At 53.4% G+C, this 15,559-nt stretch overlaps 1 protein-coding gene across 1 annotated transcript in view; it reads left to right on the top strand.

Annotated features, from left to right (window-relative positions):
* The window catches only part of MGAM (maltase-glucoamylase), a 135,109-nt gene extending 120,137 nt beyond the window's left edge, over positions 1-14,972 (top strand). The window contains exons 102-116 of the mRNA XM_038760646.1: positions 49-111; positions 447-581; positions 1,613-1,697; positions 2,897-3,035; positions 3,326-3,459; positions 3,824-3,858; positions 3,964-4,080; positions 4,419-4,567; positions 7,059-7,143; positions 7,256-7,312; positions 10,767-10,891; positions 11,460-11,548; positions 11,904-11,953; positions 13,079-13,252; positions 14,213-14,972. Coding sequence (XP_038616574.1) covers positions 49-111; positions 447-581; positions 1,613-1,697; positions 2,897-3,035; positions 3,326-3,459; positions 3,824-3,858; positions 3,964-4,080; positions 4,419-4,567; positions 7,059-7,143; positions 7,256-7,312; positions 10,767-10,891; positions 11,460-11,548; positions 11,904-11,953; positions 13,079-13,252; positions 14,213-14,290 — 1,515 coding nt within the window. The 3' untranslated portion in view covers positions 14,291-14,972. The remainder of the gene's footprint in view (positions 1-48; positions 112-446; positions 582-1,612; positions 1,698-2,896; positions 3,036-3,325; positions 3,460-3,823; positions 3,859-3,963; positions 4,081-4,418; positions 4,568-7,058; positions 7,144-7,255; positions 7,313-10,766; positions 10,892-11,459; positions 11,549-11,903; positions 11,954-13,078; positions 13,253-14,212) is intronic.
* Positions 14,973-15,559: the final 587 nt, after the last annotated feature.

Consider the following 15,559-nt stretch of genomic DNA (forward strand, 5'->3'; position numbering starts at 1 on the left):
TCTCTGTCTCTCTGTCTCTTTCTCTCTATCCCCCACCCTTCACTGCAGGTGTGGCCAGATTATCCCAACGTCGTGATAAATGGGTCTCTTGACTGGGAGACCCAGGTGGAGGTAACTGTGGGATTTTGAGACCCTGTGCTGGGCCATGGGTGGTGGTTTGAATTTGGTGGGCAGTGGGCTCAGGGCTGCATTCAGTGGATTCTGGTGCAGTGGGACAGTTAAAGGCTCTGGGTCACTTCCCTCACCATGTCCAGCCAGTCATCATTGGGCCAGAGCAGATCTGCACCCTCAGCAGATATGCCCTTGTCACTGCCTCCTGCCCTGGAGATGTCAAGTGTAGAGACATTCGGGGGCCCAGAGGGTCTGAACTAGTACTAGGGGCTGAATCCCAGCTTCACGTGAGCCAGTTGGTCTTCAGTTCTGACATTAATGATGTCTCTCGGCAGCTGTACCGGGCTTATGTGGCCTTCCCAGACTTTTTCCGCAACTCGACAGCTGCCTGGTGGAAAAGAGAAATCTTGGAACTGCACGCCAACCCTCTGGAACCCCACAAGAGCCTCAAGTTTGATGGCTTGTGGATTGTATGTGTGCTTGTTTTCATTTGTCTATGTGTATGTGCTTGTGGGTGTGTGTACATAGGTGTTTTGCTTTTGGGGATGTGTGTGCATGTAGCTCTATGCTCGTGCTCAGGAATGTGGATCAGTCTGATTGTTGTTATGGATTGGTTTGAATCCTGTGAAATAGAAGGAATGGGAATCATCATTGCATAAAACTCTCATCATTCCCAACTCTCCTATCTCTGACCCCTGGCTCCCTCCTTCCTCCCTCCCTCCCTCCCTCCCTGGAACACCCTCCCCCTTCTCATCTGCCAGAACTAGTCTTCTCTTCTCATCCTCCAAACCCTCCTTAAATTCCTCCTCCTCCAGGAGGCCCTCCTCAGTAAACCTTTCCCTTACCGGAATCCCATCCCTCTGCCGACCATCCCTCAAACCTTCTCCACCAGCGACATCCTTAGGCCTCTATGGCACCTCTATCATCCATTCATTTATTCAATCATATTTATTGGAGCACTTACTGTGTGCAAAGCACTGTATTAAATGCTTGGGAGAGTACAATATAAAAATGGAGTTCACATCAACACTCACACCTGCTCTTGTCTCTTCATCTATTCTTCCTTTCACTTCTACCCTTAAGTTATTTCATTTTCTGTCTCCACACTCTTCCCACGGGAAGCTGCTAGAGGGCAGGGACTGTGTCTTCTAACTCCATTGTTCTCTTCCAAGGGCTTAGAAGAGTGCTCTGACCCAGCAGGTGCTCAGCCGATGCCATTGGTGGATGGGTTGGTAGCTGGGAAGAATGGCTTGAGAAACTGTTCATCCCCGGGTGGGGAATTGTCCATGGCCACAGAACTTGCTTGTGAGCGATTCCTCTCTTCCCCTCCATTTTGAATGCTCCCTAGGTAGTAAATGAATGCTGGGTTCAAAGCAGCCCCAGACTCACTTTGGAAGTACCTCTGGTCTCCCTCAACCACAGAGGTCCTCCCAGTGCTCTCTGTGCTGACATCATTCTCAGCTTCTCCCAGAGCTCATTGGGCACCGACTTCTCTCCCCAGGACATGAACGAGCCAGCCAGCTTTGTCAATGGTGCAGTCGGTGGCTGCCGAAACAGCTCCCTGAACCACCCACCATATATGCCATGTAAGGATTCAGCTCATCCTCCTGGGGACCTTTGAAGGGGCCCCCTATTCATTCATTCATTCATTCATTCATTCAATTGTATTTATTGAGTGCTGGATTGGGCTGGGGACCCTGGTCCCGCTCCCCAGTGGGGGAGTGACCCAAACAGTTCCATCATCAATCGTATTTATTGAGCGCTTACTATGTGCAGAGCACTGTACTAAGCGCTTGGGAAGTACAAATTGGCAACATATAGAGACAGTCCCTACCCAACAGTGGGCTCACAGTCTAAAAGGGGGAGACAGAGAACAAAACCAAACATACTAACAAAATAAAATAAATAGGATAGATGTGTACAAGTAAAATAAATAAATAAATAAATAAATAAATAGAGTAATAAATATGTACAACCATGTGTACATCTGTGCCTCAGTGTTGAGGATGAAGTTGCTTCTCGATCCCCTGTGGTCCTACATACCCATTTTGCTGTCAGCCAGCCAGCCCACGTCTAGCCTTGTGGGCCTGGATTGGGGGTGATCACTTAGGCCCTCTATCTGGTGGTGCCATCATGTGGCTGGGGGTTCCAGGGGTGGCAGGGACATGCAGGGACTCAGGGCATGAGGGTGACAGCATTCTCCCAGTTGGTTTGGATCATGCACTGCCTGGGACTAAGCCATGGGACACATGGTCATAGTAATTAAGGAATTCTTGTGGGGCTTGGTGGGCATGCACCATATCAGGATGGCCACTGGATCAGGACATTTTGATGTCTGTTGTTCCCCCCTCCCCCCCACCCCGCCCTTCTAGACTGTAAGCCCGCTGTGGTCAGGGATTATCTCTATTGCTGAATTGTACTTTCCAAGCACTTAGTACAGTGCTCTGCACACAGTAAGCACTCAATAAATATGATTGAATGAATGAATGGACACTGGTCAAGAGGTAGTTGGGGGAGGACACTGCCCTGTCCGGAGCATTCTCTGACAGAGGCAGTGGATTTGATCAGCTTTCATATTGCACACTCCCCAGCTTCCCACCCCTGACTTCTGAAGAATTCTGCTTCAAGCCATATTTATCCCATCCAGACCCAAGCACTCAGCATAATGCTCTGCGCCCAGGAAGTACTCAGTTGAATCCTGATGTTCGGTGGATGGATGGACTGACCCTGAGCTGGGATGGACTGGGGTTTGCGGGGTAATTGACTGTCGCTGTCCATCCCCCAGACCTGGCTTCTAGGGAGCGGGGCCTGAGCAGCAAGACCCTGTGCATGGAGAGTCAGCAGTTCCTGGCCGATGGCTCCCCGGTGCGGCACTACGATGTGCACAACCTGTACGGGTGGTCCCAGATGAAACCCACCTATGAGTAAGTAGAACCCGGATGCCCATCAGGGTCTCCACAGCCCAGTGGAACCAACTCCTCTTGGATCCCTGGTCCCCAAAGAGAGAGCACCTCCATCCATCCACCTGTCCACCCACCCATCCATCCATCCATCCATCCATCCATCCATCCATCCATCCACCCCTGCGCCCTGCGGGCCTCCTCTACATCCACTGGCTGGGGCCTTCCCTTTCCTGCCCCAGTGGGATTCCCATCCTGACACTCCATTCCAAATGACACTGATGTGTTCCTTCCTATTTCCCCACCCGGATCAGTGCTGTCCAGGAGGCCACAGGGCAGCGGGCCCTGGTCATCAGCCGCTCAACCTTCCCCTCAGCTGGGCGCTGGGGTGGACACTGGCTTGGGGACAACACGGCGGCATGGGACCAGCTGGGGAAGTCCATCATCGGTACGTGGGCCCTGTCCAAGGAGAGGGCAGTAGCTGTGTCTGTGCTCCAGGCCAGGCAGCCCCATCTCAACACTGGGTGTGCACAGAAGGAAATCGTGCTCGGGAGGGTGGCTGTGTTGGGACCTGTTGATGTACCTCTTATTCCCGAGTGTACTGGCTTGGGCTGGCCATGCCAGGGCTGGGATGGAGCTGGGCTGGGGCTGGGCGTGGTAGGGGCAGGGTGGGGCTAGACTGGGACTGAACTGGGACAGGGCTTGGCTGGATCTGGGCTACCACTGAGAAATGGGCTCTGTTCATGAGACATCCAGGCTGATGAAAGCCTTCAGGGAGTAAGGCCTGAGTCAGGTGTGTACTCTCGTTTCAGGTATGATGGAGTTCAGCCTCTTCGGGATCCCCTATGTAAGCCCCATTTCTCCTCACGTAAGAGTTTTATGCCCCCTGCACCCAGTGCAGGGTCTGATAATGTCCACTCGGCTCTAATTCCCGCTGACTGTATTACTGCAGACGGGAGCAGACATCTGTGGGTTCTTCAATGATGCAGACTATGAGATGTGTGCTCGCTGGACGCAGCTTGGGGCCTTCTACCCCTTCTCCCGCAACCACAACACCATCGGCACTAAGGTGGGGCCCACCCGCCCTCCCAGCCCTCCCCCTGGCTGTCCCTCCCAGGCCCGTGGCCTGGCTTTGCCTTCCTTCTTCTGCCCTCCCCAAAGGACCCACCCCGGAATCAGACGCTGATCCTCACACCAACCTAGGACCAGAGCCCTGGTGTCAGAGGGTCAGAGCTGGGTTCTGGCCTATGATTGACTGACAGGCACAGTTTCAGACCAGGCCCAGTTTTCTTCTCTCTTGGGCCTGTCTGGTCCTCCTGCCTAATCTTCCCCAGCTAGTTTCTGCTTCCCCTGGGGGCAGTACAGTAGTCCGGTGGTCTGAGCCCCATGCTCTCCTCGCCCCTTCAGAGACAAGACCCGGTGGCCTGGAACAAGACTTTCGAGGATCTCTCCAGGAACGTGCTCAATGCTAGATACACCCTGCTGCCCTACCTGTACACGCTTATGCATGATGCCCACGTGACCGGCAGCACCGTCGTCCGTCCGCTGCTCCACGAGTGCGTACTATGCTCTCCTGGTGCCCCTTTCTCCCTTCCCTATGCCCCTGCCCATAGTCCCGTGATTCCCCACAAGTGGATAACATATCCTTGCTCCCAGGGTCTCACACCTTCTCCTCAGCTCATAATGCCCCTCTGTCCATACTGCTGCTCCCATAATCGTGTGCCTTCTCCTTGAGGGAATACCATACCTCTGATTCATTCAATCATATTTATTAAGCGCTTACCACCACGATGTTTTCACCCAATCACCTTCTTCCCAGGTGGGTACCATACTTCTTTGCCCCCACCATTGTCTCCACAGCTGCCCCACAGTGGGAATCATGCTGCCACATATCTATTGCTGTCAATGTAGCTTCCCCATGCATGGGTACCAGGGCTCCACGTAGCCCCCAGTATAGATTGGTTCAACATCTATTAATTCCTGAGTCCCCAAGGATACTAGAATGTAAGCTCCTTGAAGGCAGGGATTGTACTTTCTCAGGAGCTTAGGACAGTGCTCTATGCAAAGTAAGAGCTCATTACATACCATTGACTAATGGTGTCTTTGGGTCAAACAGTTCCAAATCCAAGTAATTGTTTAGGTATTTACTGAGCTATGGCAGACAGTGCATGGTACCTGAGCTCTTGGGGAAAATACAACAAGAACACAAAGCTCATTCCCCATCTACAGGGAGCTTTTAGAATCAACAAATGTGTGTACCCATGTTCCTTGTGAGGATTGAAGCGTCCAGACAGACCATGAGGCCTGTCAGGAGGCAGACCACACATTCCCTGTTCAATCCCTTGCACATGGTGTCAGCCTCTCCTAGGAACTTGTGCTGGTCCCAGCCACAGACCAATCAGGAAATAGCCCAGGAATTCGACCCATGGATGCTCTGAGGGTTTCCCTTGGCCTTAAAAAGAATTCCGAGCATTAGCCCCTGAGTGCCTCAGGCTCCAATTCTACTTTGTCTTCTGCCTCCCGCCTCATTCATTCATTCATTCATTCATTCATTCATTCATTCATTTAATCGTATTTATTGAGCGCTTACTGTGTGCAGAGCACTGTACTAAGCATTTGGGAAGTACAAGTTGGCAACATATAGAGACGGTCCCTATTCAACAGCGGGCTCACAGTCTTGAAGGGGGAGACAGACAACAAAACAAAACATATTAACAAAATAAAATAAATTGAATTAAAATGTACAAGTAAAATAAATAGAGTAATAAATATGTACAAGCATATATACATATATACAGGTGCTGTGCGGAGGGGAAGGAGGTAAGGAGTGGGAGGGGGAGGAAGGGCAGAGGAAGGAGGGGGCTCAGTCTGGGAAGGCCTCCTGGAGGAGGTGAGCTTTCAGTAGGGCTTTGAAGGGAGGAAGAAAGCTATCTTGGCGGATGTGCGAGGGAGGGCATTCCAGGCCAGGGCGAGGACATGGGCCGGGGGTCGACGGCGGGACAGGCGAGAATGAAGCACAGTGAGGAGGTTAGCGGCAGAGGAGTGGAGGGTGCGGGCTGGGCTGTAGAAGGAGAGAAGGGAGGTGAGGTAAGAGGGGGTGAGGGGAGCCTCCTGCTGCTGCCCTCAACCCAGACTTGGTCCCCTCCAATCTATAATGCCAAGTTCACCCCAGCCCGTCCAGTGACTTCTGCCTCCCTAACTAGCTTGGTCCCCCCAGTCTACCACACTGAGTACTCCCTGACCTGTCCTGCCAGTTCCCCAGCACCCTTCCTGCCTTGCAGCAGAAGGAGAGAGGAAACAAATTGTTGGATTTTCCTTGTTCTTGGCTGTGGATGAGATCACAAGAGAGACAGCATGGCCTAATGGCAAGAGCACAGGCTTGGGAGTCAGAAGACATGGGTTCTAATCCCTTCTCTGCTACTTGTTTACTGTGTGACCTTGGGCAAATCACTTAACTTCCTTGGGCCTCAGTTACCTCATCTGTAAAATGGGGATTAAGACTGTGGACCCCATGTGAGACAACCTGATTACCTTGTATCTACCCCAGCGCTTAGAACAGTGCTTGTGTATATATGTACATGTCTATAATTCTATTTATCTATACTGATGCCTGTTCACTTGTTTTGATGTCTGTCTCCCTGCTTCTAGACTGTAAGCCCGGTGTGGGCAGGTATTGTCTCTCTTTATTGCTGAATTATACTTTCCAAGCACTTAGTACAGTGCTCTGCACACAGATAAATGCACAGCGCTCGATAAATACGATTGAATGAATGAAAACTTGGCACATAGTAAGCGCTTAACAAATACCATAATTATCATTATTATTATTGTTATGTCTACCTGGGGCCACATGCCTTAACGGACTAACCCATCTGCTTGTGAGCTCGCATCTGTGTGTGGTCACATGTCTGCTTGTGATCAAACATCCGCTTGTGATCTCAAAGCTGCTCATGATCACACACCTGCTTGTGGTCGCATACCTGCTTGTGATCGCACATCTGCTTGTGATCAAACATCTGCTTATGATCCCACTTCTGTCTGTTCCAGGTTTGTGGACGACAAGGTGACCTGGGATGTCTTCAAGCAGTTTCTGCTGGGACCCGCCTTCCTGGTCAGCCCCGTTCTGGAGCCGGTAAGGGCCGAGGCACCAGGTTTTCCAGTGGACGCGGACGGCAGGACCCAGGACTCTGTGGTTCCCGGCTCCAGTGTGGTTGGAGCTGCTGACATGAAATTTCTCCTTCCAGGCACAAGTCGAGGTGGCTGCCTACTTCCCCAGGGCCCGCTGGTATGACTATTACTCGGTGAGCACTGTGGCTGCCCCTCCTTGCTTTCCCACTGTGGCAGCTGTTGCAATGGGAAGGGGTGATGGAGTTGGGTCGGACAGGGGAGGGGTGGGATGGGAAAGAGTGGTGGGACAGGGCAGAGATGGAAAGGGGTGGGACAGGGAGGAGCAGAGGAAGGGTCAGGAAGGGTGGTGGGATAGGGCAGGGACAGGGAGCAGCCCTTTACCCCAGGCAGGATCCTCTGCAGCCTTGCTCCCCTCCTTGACCAGTGAGGCCAGCAGTCCCTGCCTGTTTCTGTGAGCCCCTAGCGGGCCAGGCCATAGACAGCCCCTGGGTCTGCTGCCCCAAGTGCCCACAGCCTCGGCAGCTGTCAGGGTCTGCCCCGGGGCCTGTCCCTTTGGCTGGGGTGGAACCTGCTCTCATGGGAGTGGAGGCCAGGATAGTCAATCATTCAATGGTATTTACTGAGCACTGATTAGGTGCAAAGCCAATCCCTCATTGCCCCGATCCTGGAGAGACAGGCCTGGAATCTGTCCCTCATGGCCTGGGAAGCTGGGAACACTGCCCCAGGGTGGGCAATGGGGACAGTGAGGGGTTTAAGCTAAGGATCTCAGACCCTGCAGAGGGGGTCAGCAAAGGCTGCACCCCTCCCCTCCCCACAGTTCCCTGTGGCCTAGCCCAACACCAAGTGTGCCCACTGGGGCCTGGCACTGGGTGGCTGCTGTCCTGCTGCAACAGGACTGGAGAATCCACTCCTTGCAGACTCACCCTGGACAGGGCAGCAGCCGGAGCACTGTGGGGACAGGGGGTGGACCCCGGGCCCAGGAACAAGGCATAGGCATAGGGTTGCAGGTACAGGACAAAGTCACAGGCAACAGGTCTTAGGCACAAGACATAGGGTGTGGGCACTGGAGAAAAGCACAGGCCCAGGGTGCAGGCACAGGGCATAATGTCATGGGCCTAGGTAGGACAGAGGGACTTTCTGGAGCTGGGAGTTTGGTCCCTGCTGAGAGGCAGAGGTCACTAGGTCAAGCTGAGCTCAGTGGGCTGTCAAGAAGAGACCCCACTCCCCAGTGCCAGTCATAAAAATAATAATAATAATTATGGTATTTGTTAAGCGCTTACTCTGTGTCAAGCACTGTTCTAAGCACTGGTAGATACAAGGTAATTAGATTGTCCCACATTGGGCTCGCAGTCTTAATCCCCATTTTACAAATGTGGTAACTGAGGCATAGAGAATAATAATGATAATAAAGGCATTTATTAAGCACTTACTATGTGCAAAGCACTGTTCTAAGCACTGGGGAGGTTACAAGGTGATCAGGTTGTCCCATGGGGGGCTCACAGTCTTAATCTCCATTTTACAGATGAGGTAACTGAGGCCCAGAGAAGTGAGGTGACTTTCCCAGTCACACAGCTGACAAGGGGCAGAGCCGGGGTTTAAACCCATGACCCCTGACTCCAAAGCCCGTGCTCTTTCCACCGAGCCACACTGAAATGACTTGTCCAAGGTCACACAGCAGACAAGTGTCAAAGCTGGGATTAGAACCCATGTCCTCTGACTCCCAAACTCATTCTCTTGCCACTAAGCCATGCTGCTTCAAAGAATCCTTTCCCTGACCGGGAATCGAACCCAGGCTGCAGAGGTGAGAGTGCAGTATCCTAACCAATAGACCAAAAGGGAAACTGTAGTTTGGCAGTAACATCAGCTGGGCAGTCAGTGAGGGTGCTAAGAGATGCAGACAAGGACACAGATGAGAACAATTGCGAGTGGATGGGAAGGATATGGACAGACAACAAATGCAAGTGGATGGGAAGGATATAGACAGACACAGAAGAGTGTGGACCAGGAGGATGTGGATGTGCACATATAGGTGTAGACAGCGAAGATGTGAATGGGCATAGATGAGAGTGGATGGTGAAGACATGGACAGGCACAGAGGTGGGTATGGACAGTGAAGATATGGATGGGCACAGACTGGTGCTCAAAAATCTCAAGTGGCTACCAATCAACCTACGCATCAGGCAGAAACTCCTCACCCTCGGCTTCAAGGCTGTCCATCACCTCGCCCCCTCCTACCCCACCTCCCTTCTCTCCTTCTACAGCCCAGCCCGCACCCTCCGCTCCTCTGCTGCTAATCTCCTCACCGTGCCTCGTTCTCGCCTGTCCTGCCATCGACCCCCAGCCCACATCATCCCCCTGGCCTGGAATGCCCTCCCTCCCCACATCCGCCAAGCTAGCTCTCTTCCTCCCTTCAAGGCCCTACTGAGAGCTCACCTCCTCCAGCAGGCCTTCCCATACTGAGCCCCCTCCTTCCTCTCCCCCTCCTCCCCCTTTCCATCCCCCCCCCGCCTTACCTCCTTCCCTACCCCACAGCAGCTGTATATATGCATATATGTTTGTACGTATTTATTACTCTATTTATTTATTTATTTTACTTGTACATATTTATTCTATTTATTCTATTCTGTTAACATGTTTTGTTTTGTTCTGTGTCTCCCCCTGCTAGACTGTGAGCCCACTTTTGGGTAGGGACCGTCTCTATATGTTGCCAACTTGTACTTCCCAAGCGCTTAGTACAGTGCTTTGCACACAGTAAGCACTCAATAAATACGAATGAATGAATGAATGAATGGTGTGGATAGCAAAGATGAGTATGGGCACACATGGGTGTGGACAGGCACAGGTGGCGAGGGTGTCGACTGGGTAGATGGACACGATCAGGAAGAATTTGGGTATGGAGGAGGAGACATGGAGGAGTTGAGGGCAGGGAAGATGCAGACAGAGAAGATGCTAGAAGACATTCCTGGGTCTGTAGCTCTCATAACAACTCCAGAGAGAGGTCAGGTCCTGGGAAATACAGGAAACACAACAGTGCCAATTGAAGATCCATGAGTTTCTTCAGCAGCAGCAAAGCCAAAGCCCAGCCTGGCAGGGCCCAAAGGGCAGGGCTTTCCTCTACACTGTGCAGGAGCACATGAAGAGATGAAGAGATGTGCAAAAGACTGGGCAGAGCAGCCTTTCTCAGGGCCCAAGACCACAAAGCCTCTGAGGCAGGGGTCACCCCCAGGCAAGGGACCTCCAGGGTTGGGCAGTGATGGGTTTGCCCATCGGGAACAACAGATGAGCCTCGGTCTGAGACCAGAGGAGTCGATTCTAGCACAGGAGACTTGCTCAGCATCCTTATGCTCTCTTGTCCCTGCCAAGGCTGGAGCACAATGAATGAACAGGTGGGGAAAGTCACAGCACTTGGAGAAGTGCCCGTGGAGGGTTTTGCTGTATGGGACCTGCCGATGGCTGAAGTGACTGTGGCACAAGGCTGACCCCGGGTCAGCAGTTTCCAGGGTAGCTGGCTTGGTAGCCCTGGGACTTTCACCACCTACATTCTTTGGTAGGATTAAAGGGCTAAATGCTGTCTACTTGCCCGGTGATATTCGCATTTGTAACATCCTGTACTCCCTCTCCCCGCAGGGGTCTGAGGTGGGAGCGAGGGGGCAGTGGAAGAACTTGTCAGCACCCCTGGACCACATCAACCTGCACATCCGCGGGGGCCACATCCTGCCGTGCCAGGAGCCAGCCAACAACACCCACTACAGGTGAGGGCCAGGAATGCCTTCCTTGCCACTAGCACAAGGGCCACTAAGACTGGGTTCAGTTGCTCCTGAGAGGCTGCGGGTTCAGTGAATAACAATTGTGGTATTTGTAAGCGCTTACTATGTGCCCGGCACTGTACTAAGCGTGGGGGTAGACACAAGGTAATGGGGTTGGACACAGTCCCTGTCCCATGAAAGGCTCACAGTCTTAATCCCCACTGTACAGATTAGGTAACTGAAGCACAGAGAAATGAAGTGACTTGCCCAAGGTCACATAGCTGACAAGTGGTGGAGCCGGGAATAGAACCCACGACCTTCTGACTCCCCAGCCCGTGCTCTATCCACTAAGCCACGCTGCTTCCCTTTGTGTCCCATGGGGCCTGGCCTAATGCAGGGTCTGGTTGTGTCCCCAGAAGTCTGGCCATGGTCAGGCCGTGGATGGGCTGCAGTGGGCGGCCCACGGGTCTGGCCACTAGCAGATACACATGCCATTGTCCCCGTGGGATTTGGCTGCTCAGACTGAAGTGCTCCCTCTCAGGGGAAATGACTGGCCTTTCTCACCCATCTCCAGCCGCCAGAAGTTCATCCTCCTGATCGTGGCCCTGGATGAGAGTGGGGAGGCACAAGGTCGGCTGTTCTGGGATGACGGCCAGAGCATCGGTCAGTGCCTGGGTGTTGTTTGGGGTGGATTGTCGGGGGGAAGGGGGTCATGGCCAGGCACACTAATCCCATCTTCCTCACCTCCTCACTCTTCCTCCACACAGCTGGGAGGGTCAGTTGACTCCAGCCCCCAGAGTCTGAGCCCTGGGGAGGGAAGTGGGGGCATCATTCTGGTCTCCAGGCAGTGGGGTCCATGAGGGTGGGCAGGGGGTCTCCTGCCGGGCCCAGCACTGGGATCTGGCCAAGTCATCTGCATATGGGACTGAGTCACATCCCAACCCATTTCAGTGGGATGAATCACACTCGTGGGGTTCTGGGAGGGCAGGGGTCATGTCACTCTCTGGTGTGCTTGCAGAAACCTACGAAGCCGGGAATTACTACCTGGCCTCCTTTTCAGCCCGCCAGGTGAGTGCTGAGGCAAGAGCCCACTGAAGCTTGGCTTCTTGCTGTTTCCATTCCACTCCAGGGCTAGAACTTGCCATAGTGGCACCCCTTCTCAAGGTAGGCAGGACAGCGTGCCTATCTGGGTTAGGCCACCAGAAGCTCAACTTACCCCAGGGCCACCCCTTCTTAGGGCTGGCCAGACAGCGAGTCCACCAGGGCTAAGCCAAGAGCACCAGGGCTAGAACTTGCCACAGTGCCACCCCTTCTCAAGGCAGGCAGGGCAGTGTGCCCACCTGGGCTAAGCCACCAGGGCTAGAACTACCCCAATGCCAACGTTTCTCAGAGATGGCCAGATAGCAAGCCCAGCAGGGCTAAGGCTAGGGAATCAAAGCTAGAACCTATCAGAGAAGCAGCGTGACTTAGTGGAAAGAGCACGGGCTTGGGACTCAGAGGTTGTGGGTTCTAATTCCGGCTCTGCTACTTATCAGATGTGTGGCTTTGGGCAAGTCACTTAACTTCTCTCTGTCTCAGTTGCCTCATCTGTAAAATGGGGATTAAGACTGTGAGCCCCACATGGGGCAACCTGATTACCTTGTATCTACCCCAGCGCTTAGAACAGTGTTTAGCACATAGTAAGTGCTTAACAAGTACCATCATCATTATTATCACAATGCCATCCCTTCTCAGGGTCAGCCAGACAATGATCCCACCAGGGCTAGGGCTAAGCCACTAGGTCCAAGCCACCCACAATTCCACCCCTTCTCAGGACCAGAGGGCCAGCAAGCACTTGCAGATCCCAAAGCAGCATCACAGCCCAGCAGGGATAGGTGGCCAGAACAGGGGCCACAAAGCCCAGATTAAGGCATCTGGCCCTGACTGTGGCTTCTGGTGGGACATTAGACAAAGCAGCCCTGACCCAAGTTCCCCATTGGCATTTGGGGCTGATTCTGTCTGCAGCCTCCCTGAGAACAGAGTGAGAACTGGCAGGGTCAGCCCCAACTGACCGGTCCAGGGACCATGGCCAATTACCGTCTGTCTACCCCAGCACTCAGTACAGTGCCCAGCACATAGTAAGTGCTTAACAAATACTACAATTTATTATTATCATTACCTCCTGACCATTTTTGTTCTTCTCAACACGAGCAGAACCACTTGGAGACTCACATTGTGCACAACCAGTTCTTCACTGCAAGAAACCAGCTGGCACTGGGTTTCATCCACATCTGGGGGCTGGCAGAGCCTTCAGTCATCAGTGTTTCTGTCGAGGTTGATGGGGTCACACGGCCACTCAATCACTTCCAGCATGATCCAGCCAAGCAGGTGGGCAGTCAGGGATACTTGAACTTTGGACCCTCTGTGTGGGCTCATTTAAGTCTGCCCTCCTTGGAAGATCTCCTCCCCAGTCCCCAGCCCTGGGCCCACATCTCCAGGGTCAGAGGGTGGTCTCTGGCCCAGTGGCTGACAGCGTCCCTCAGTACCCCAAACTACCGAGAAGCTCCTTTTGGTGAAACAGTGTCCAGGAAGAAATTGTTCTCCCACAGTCCAGGGGGACAGGTCTATGGATCCTGATGGGAACTGAGGGGAAGAGGGAAAACCTGTGGAGTCCTGTTACTGGCCAGAAACAAAATGGGAAAAGATGGAAACAGGGTAGGGAAGGATGCCAGAGTGGATTCATACTGGCTTTCAGGTGTGTTGTCTGAAGAGTTTCACTGGGCCCTGCCCTGTTCTGTGCAGAGACAATAGAAATGACCATAGCAAGGCTCCATCCCCACGGGATCACAGCATCAGTAGTATCCCCTCTGACCCCATAGGGCAGGGCAGGCCCATGCTCCACCCAGTTCTCTGTAACCTACAGAGGAGACCAGCCCTCTTCTGAAGCCCTTGGATCAGGAGGTGGATGATGGGAGGGGAGATGAGCCAAAGGTAGAAGAGTCAGCACTGGGAGAGACCTGGGCACTCAATCCACTTCATGGCCTTCTCTCCTGCCTGCAAGTCTTCTCTGAGGGAACTATTACCCCATTGCTGTCTAGTGTTGGCAGGGGTGATCCTGTCAGGCCCAGACCTCCCAGGATGCTCAGTCCTCCGGGACCTGACTGGGCAAGGCCGGGTCAGGTTTGCTGACCTGAGCCAGCTGGGCCAGTTCAGGCCAGGCTTTGTATGCCCAGTGGGTGCCCCTTCACCTGGGCCAGTCTGAGCCCTGGTGCCGGTGCCTCCTGTGTCTGGAACTCCACCCCTGATGTGAGGCCCCTCCTCTGATGCTCTGTCCCCCGTTCCCTGCAGGTGCTCAGTGTGAATTTGACAAGTCAAGCCTTGACCCTGGAGAAGCCACTACGGCTCACGTGGCAGACGTCCCAGTGACCTCTGACAGATCCCGCGCCCCTCATCCATGACAGGCACTGCAGTGGAAGCTTTAGCTTGATTGGACACATCGCTAGAACCCGTGGGATGGACTGCATACAACCCTGAATCCCTGTCCCATCCCCATCTGAGCCGAGGGAGCTGGTGGCTGTTGTGAGAGGTCCAGGGAATGCCTCTGGAAAGGGGAAGGCCTGCAGGAGAGGGGACCACGAGTTTGGGGAGAAAGAAGGAAGCAAAATGGGTGCAAGAGAAGAGCCGACAGTGGGCCAGGGTGGGGGTAGGGTGGGGCCAGGCTCGGGTGGGAACCTGTGTTGGGGAGGAGAAAGGCAGGGAAAGAAAGTCAGGGAGGTCAGAGAAAGTCTTAGAAAAAGAGGGAAAGTGGAAGTTTCAAATGGTTGGGGGGTGGTCTCCCTGTGGTCCCCGCATGAGGCAGGATGAGGTCTGGGCTGCCAGCACACGCTGACTGATTGGTTGATTGAATGCAGAGGAGGAGGAGAGAAAGGATGCAGTGAGTTGAGGGGCAGATGGGCAAGGGTCCAACAGTGGAAACGGGGATGAGCAGAATGCGTGTGCTGAGATTATTTACTGAAAAAATGTCCTTAACATGCAATTGCCTGGTCCTGCTTTTGAATGAACACAATTGAGCACCCTGAAAATCCCAGAAATAAAAGGAATGAATCAAGCTCAGCCCCATTTTCTGGACAAGTTGTAGTGGGATGCTGGGATTTCCATTGGGGTGTATGTCTGTGGGACTTCATTCTTCTCGTGGCTCAGGCCATAACCCCGTCACATCCAAGCTGTCACCAAAACCTGCCGGTCTCAGCTCCGCAACATTGCCAAGATCCGCCCTTTCCTCTCCATCCATACCGCTACCCTGCTCATTCAAGCTCTCATCCTATCCCATCTGGACTACTGCATCAGCCTTCTCTCTGATCTCCCATCCTCGTGTCTCTCTCCAGTTCAATCCATACTTCATGCTGCTGCCCGGATTATCTTTGTCCAGAAACGATCTGGGCATATTACTCCCCTCCTCAAAAATCTCCAGTGGCTACCAATCAATCTGTGCATCAGGCAGAAACTCCTCACCCTGGGCTTCAAGGCTGTCCATCACCTCGCCCCCTCCTACCTCACCTCCCTTCTCTCCTTCTCCAGCCCAGCCCGCACCCTCCGCTCCTCCGCCGCTAATCTCCTCACCGTACCTCGTTCTCGCCTGTCCCGCCATCGACCCCCGGCCCAAGTCATCCCCCGGGCCTGGAATGCCCTCCCTCT

This window comes from Tachyglossus aculeatus, chromosome 2 (genome assembly GCF_015852505.1).
Source record: "Tachyglossus aculeatus isolate mTacAcu1 chromosome 2, mTacAcu1.pri, whole genome shotgun sequence".
In the NCBI taxonomy this organism is placed as follows: domain Eukaryota; kingdom Metazoa; phylum Chordata; class Mammalia; order Monotremata; family Tachyglossidae; genus Tachyglossus; species Tachyglossus aculeatus.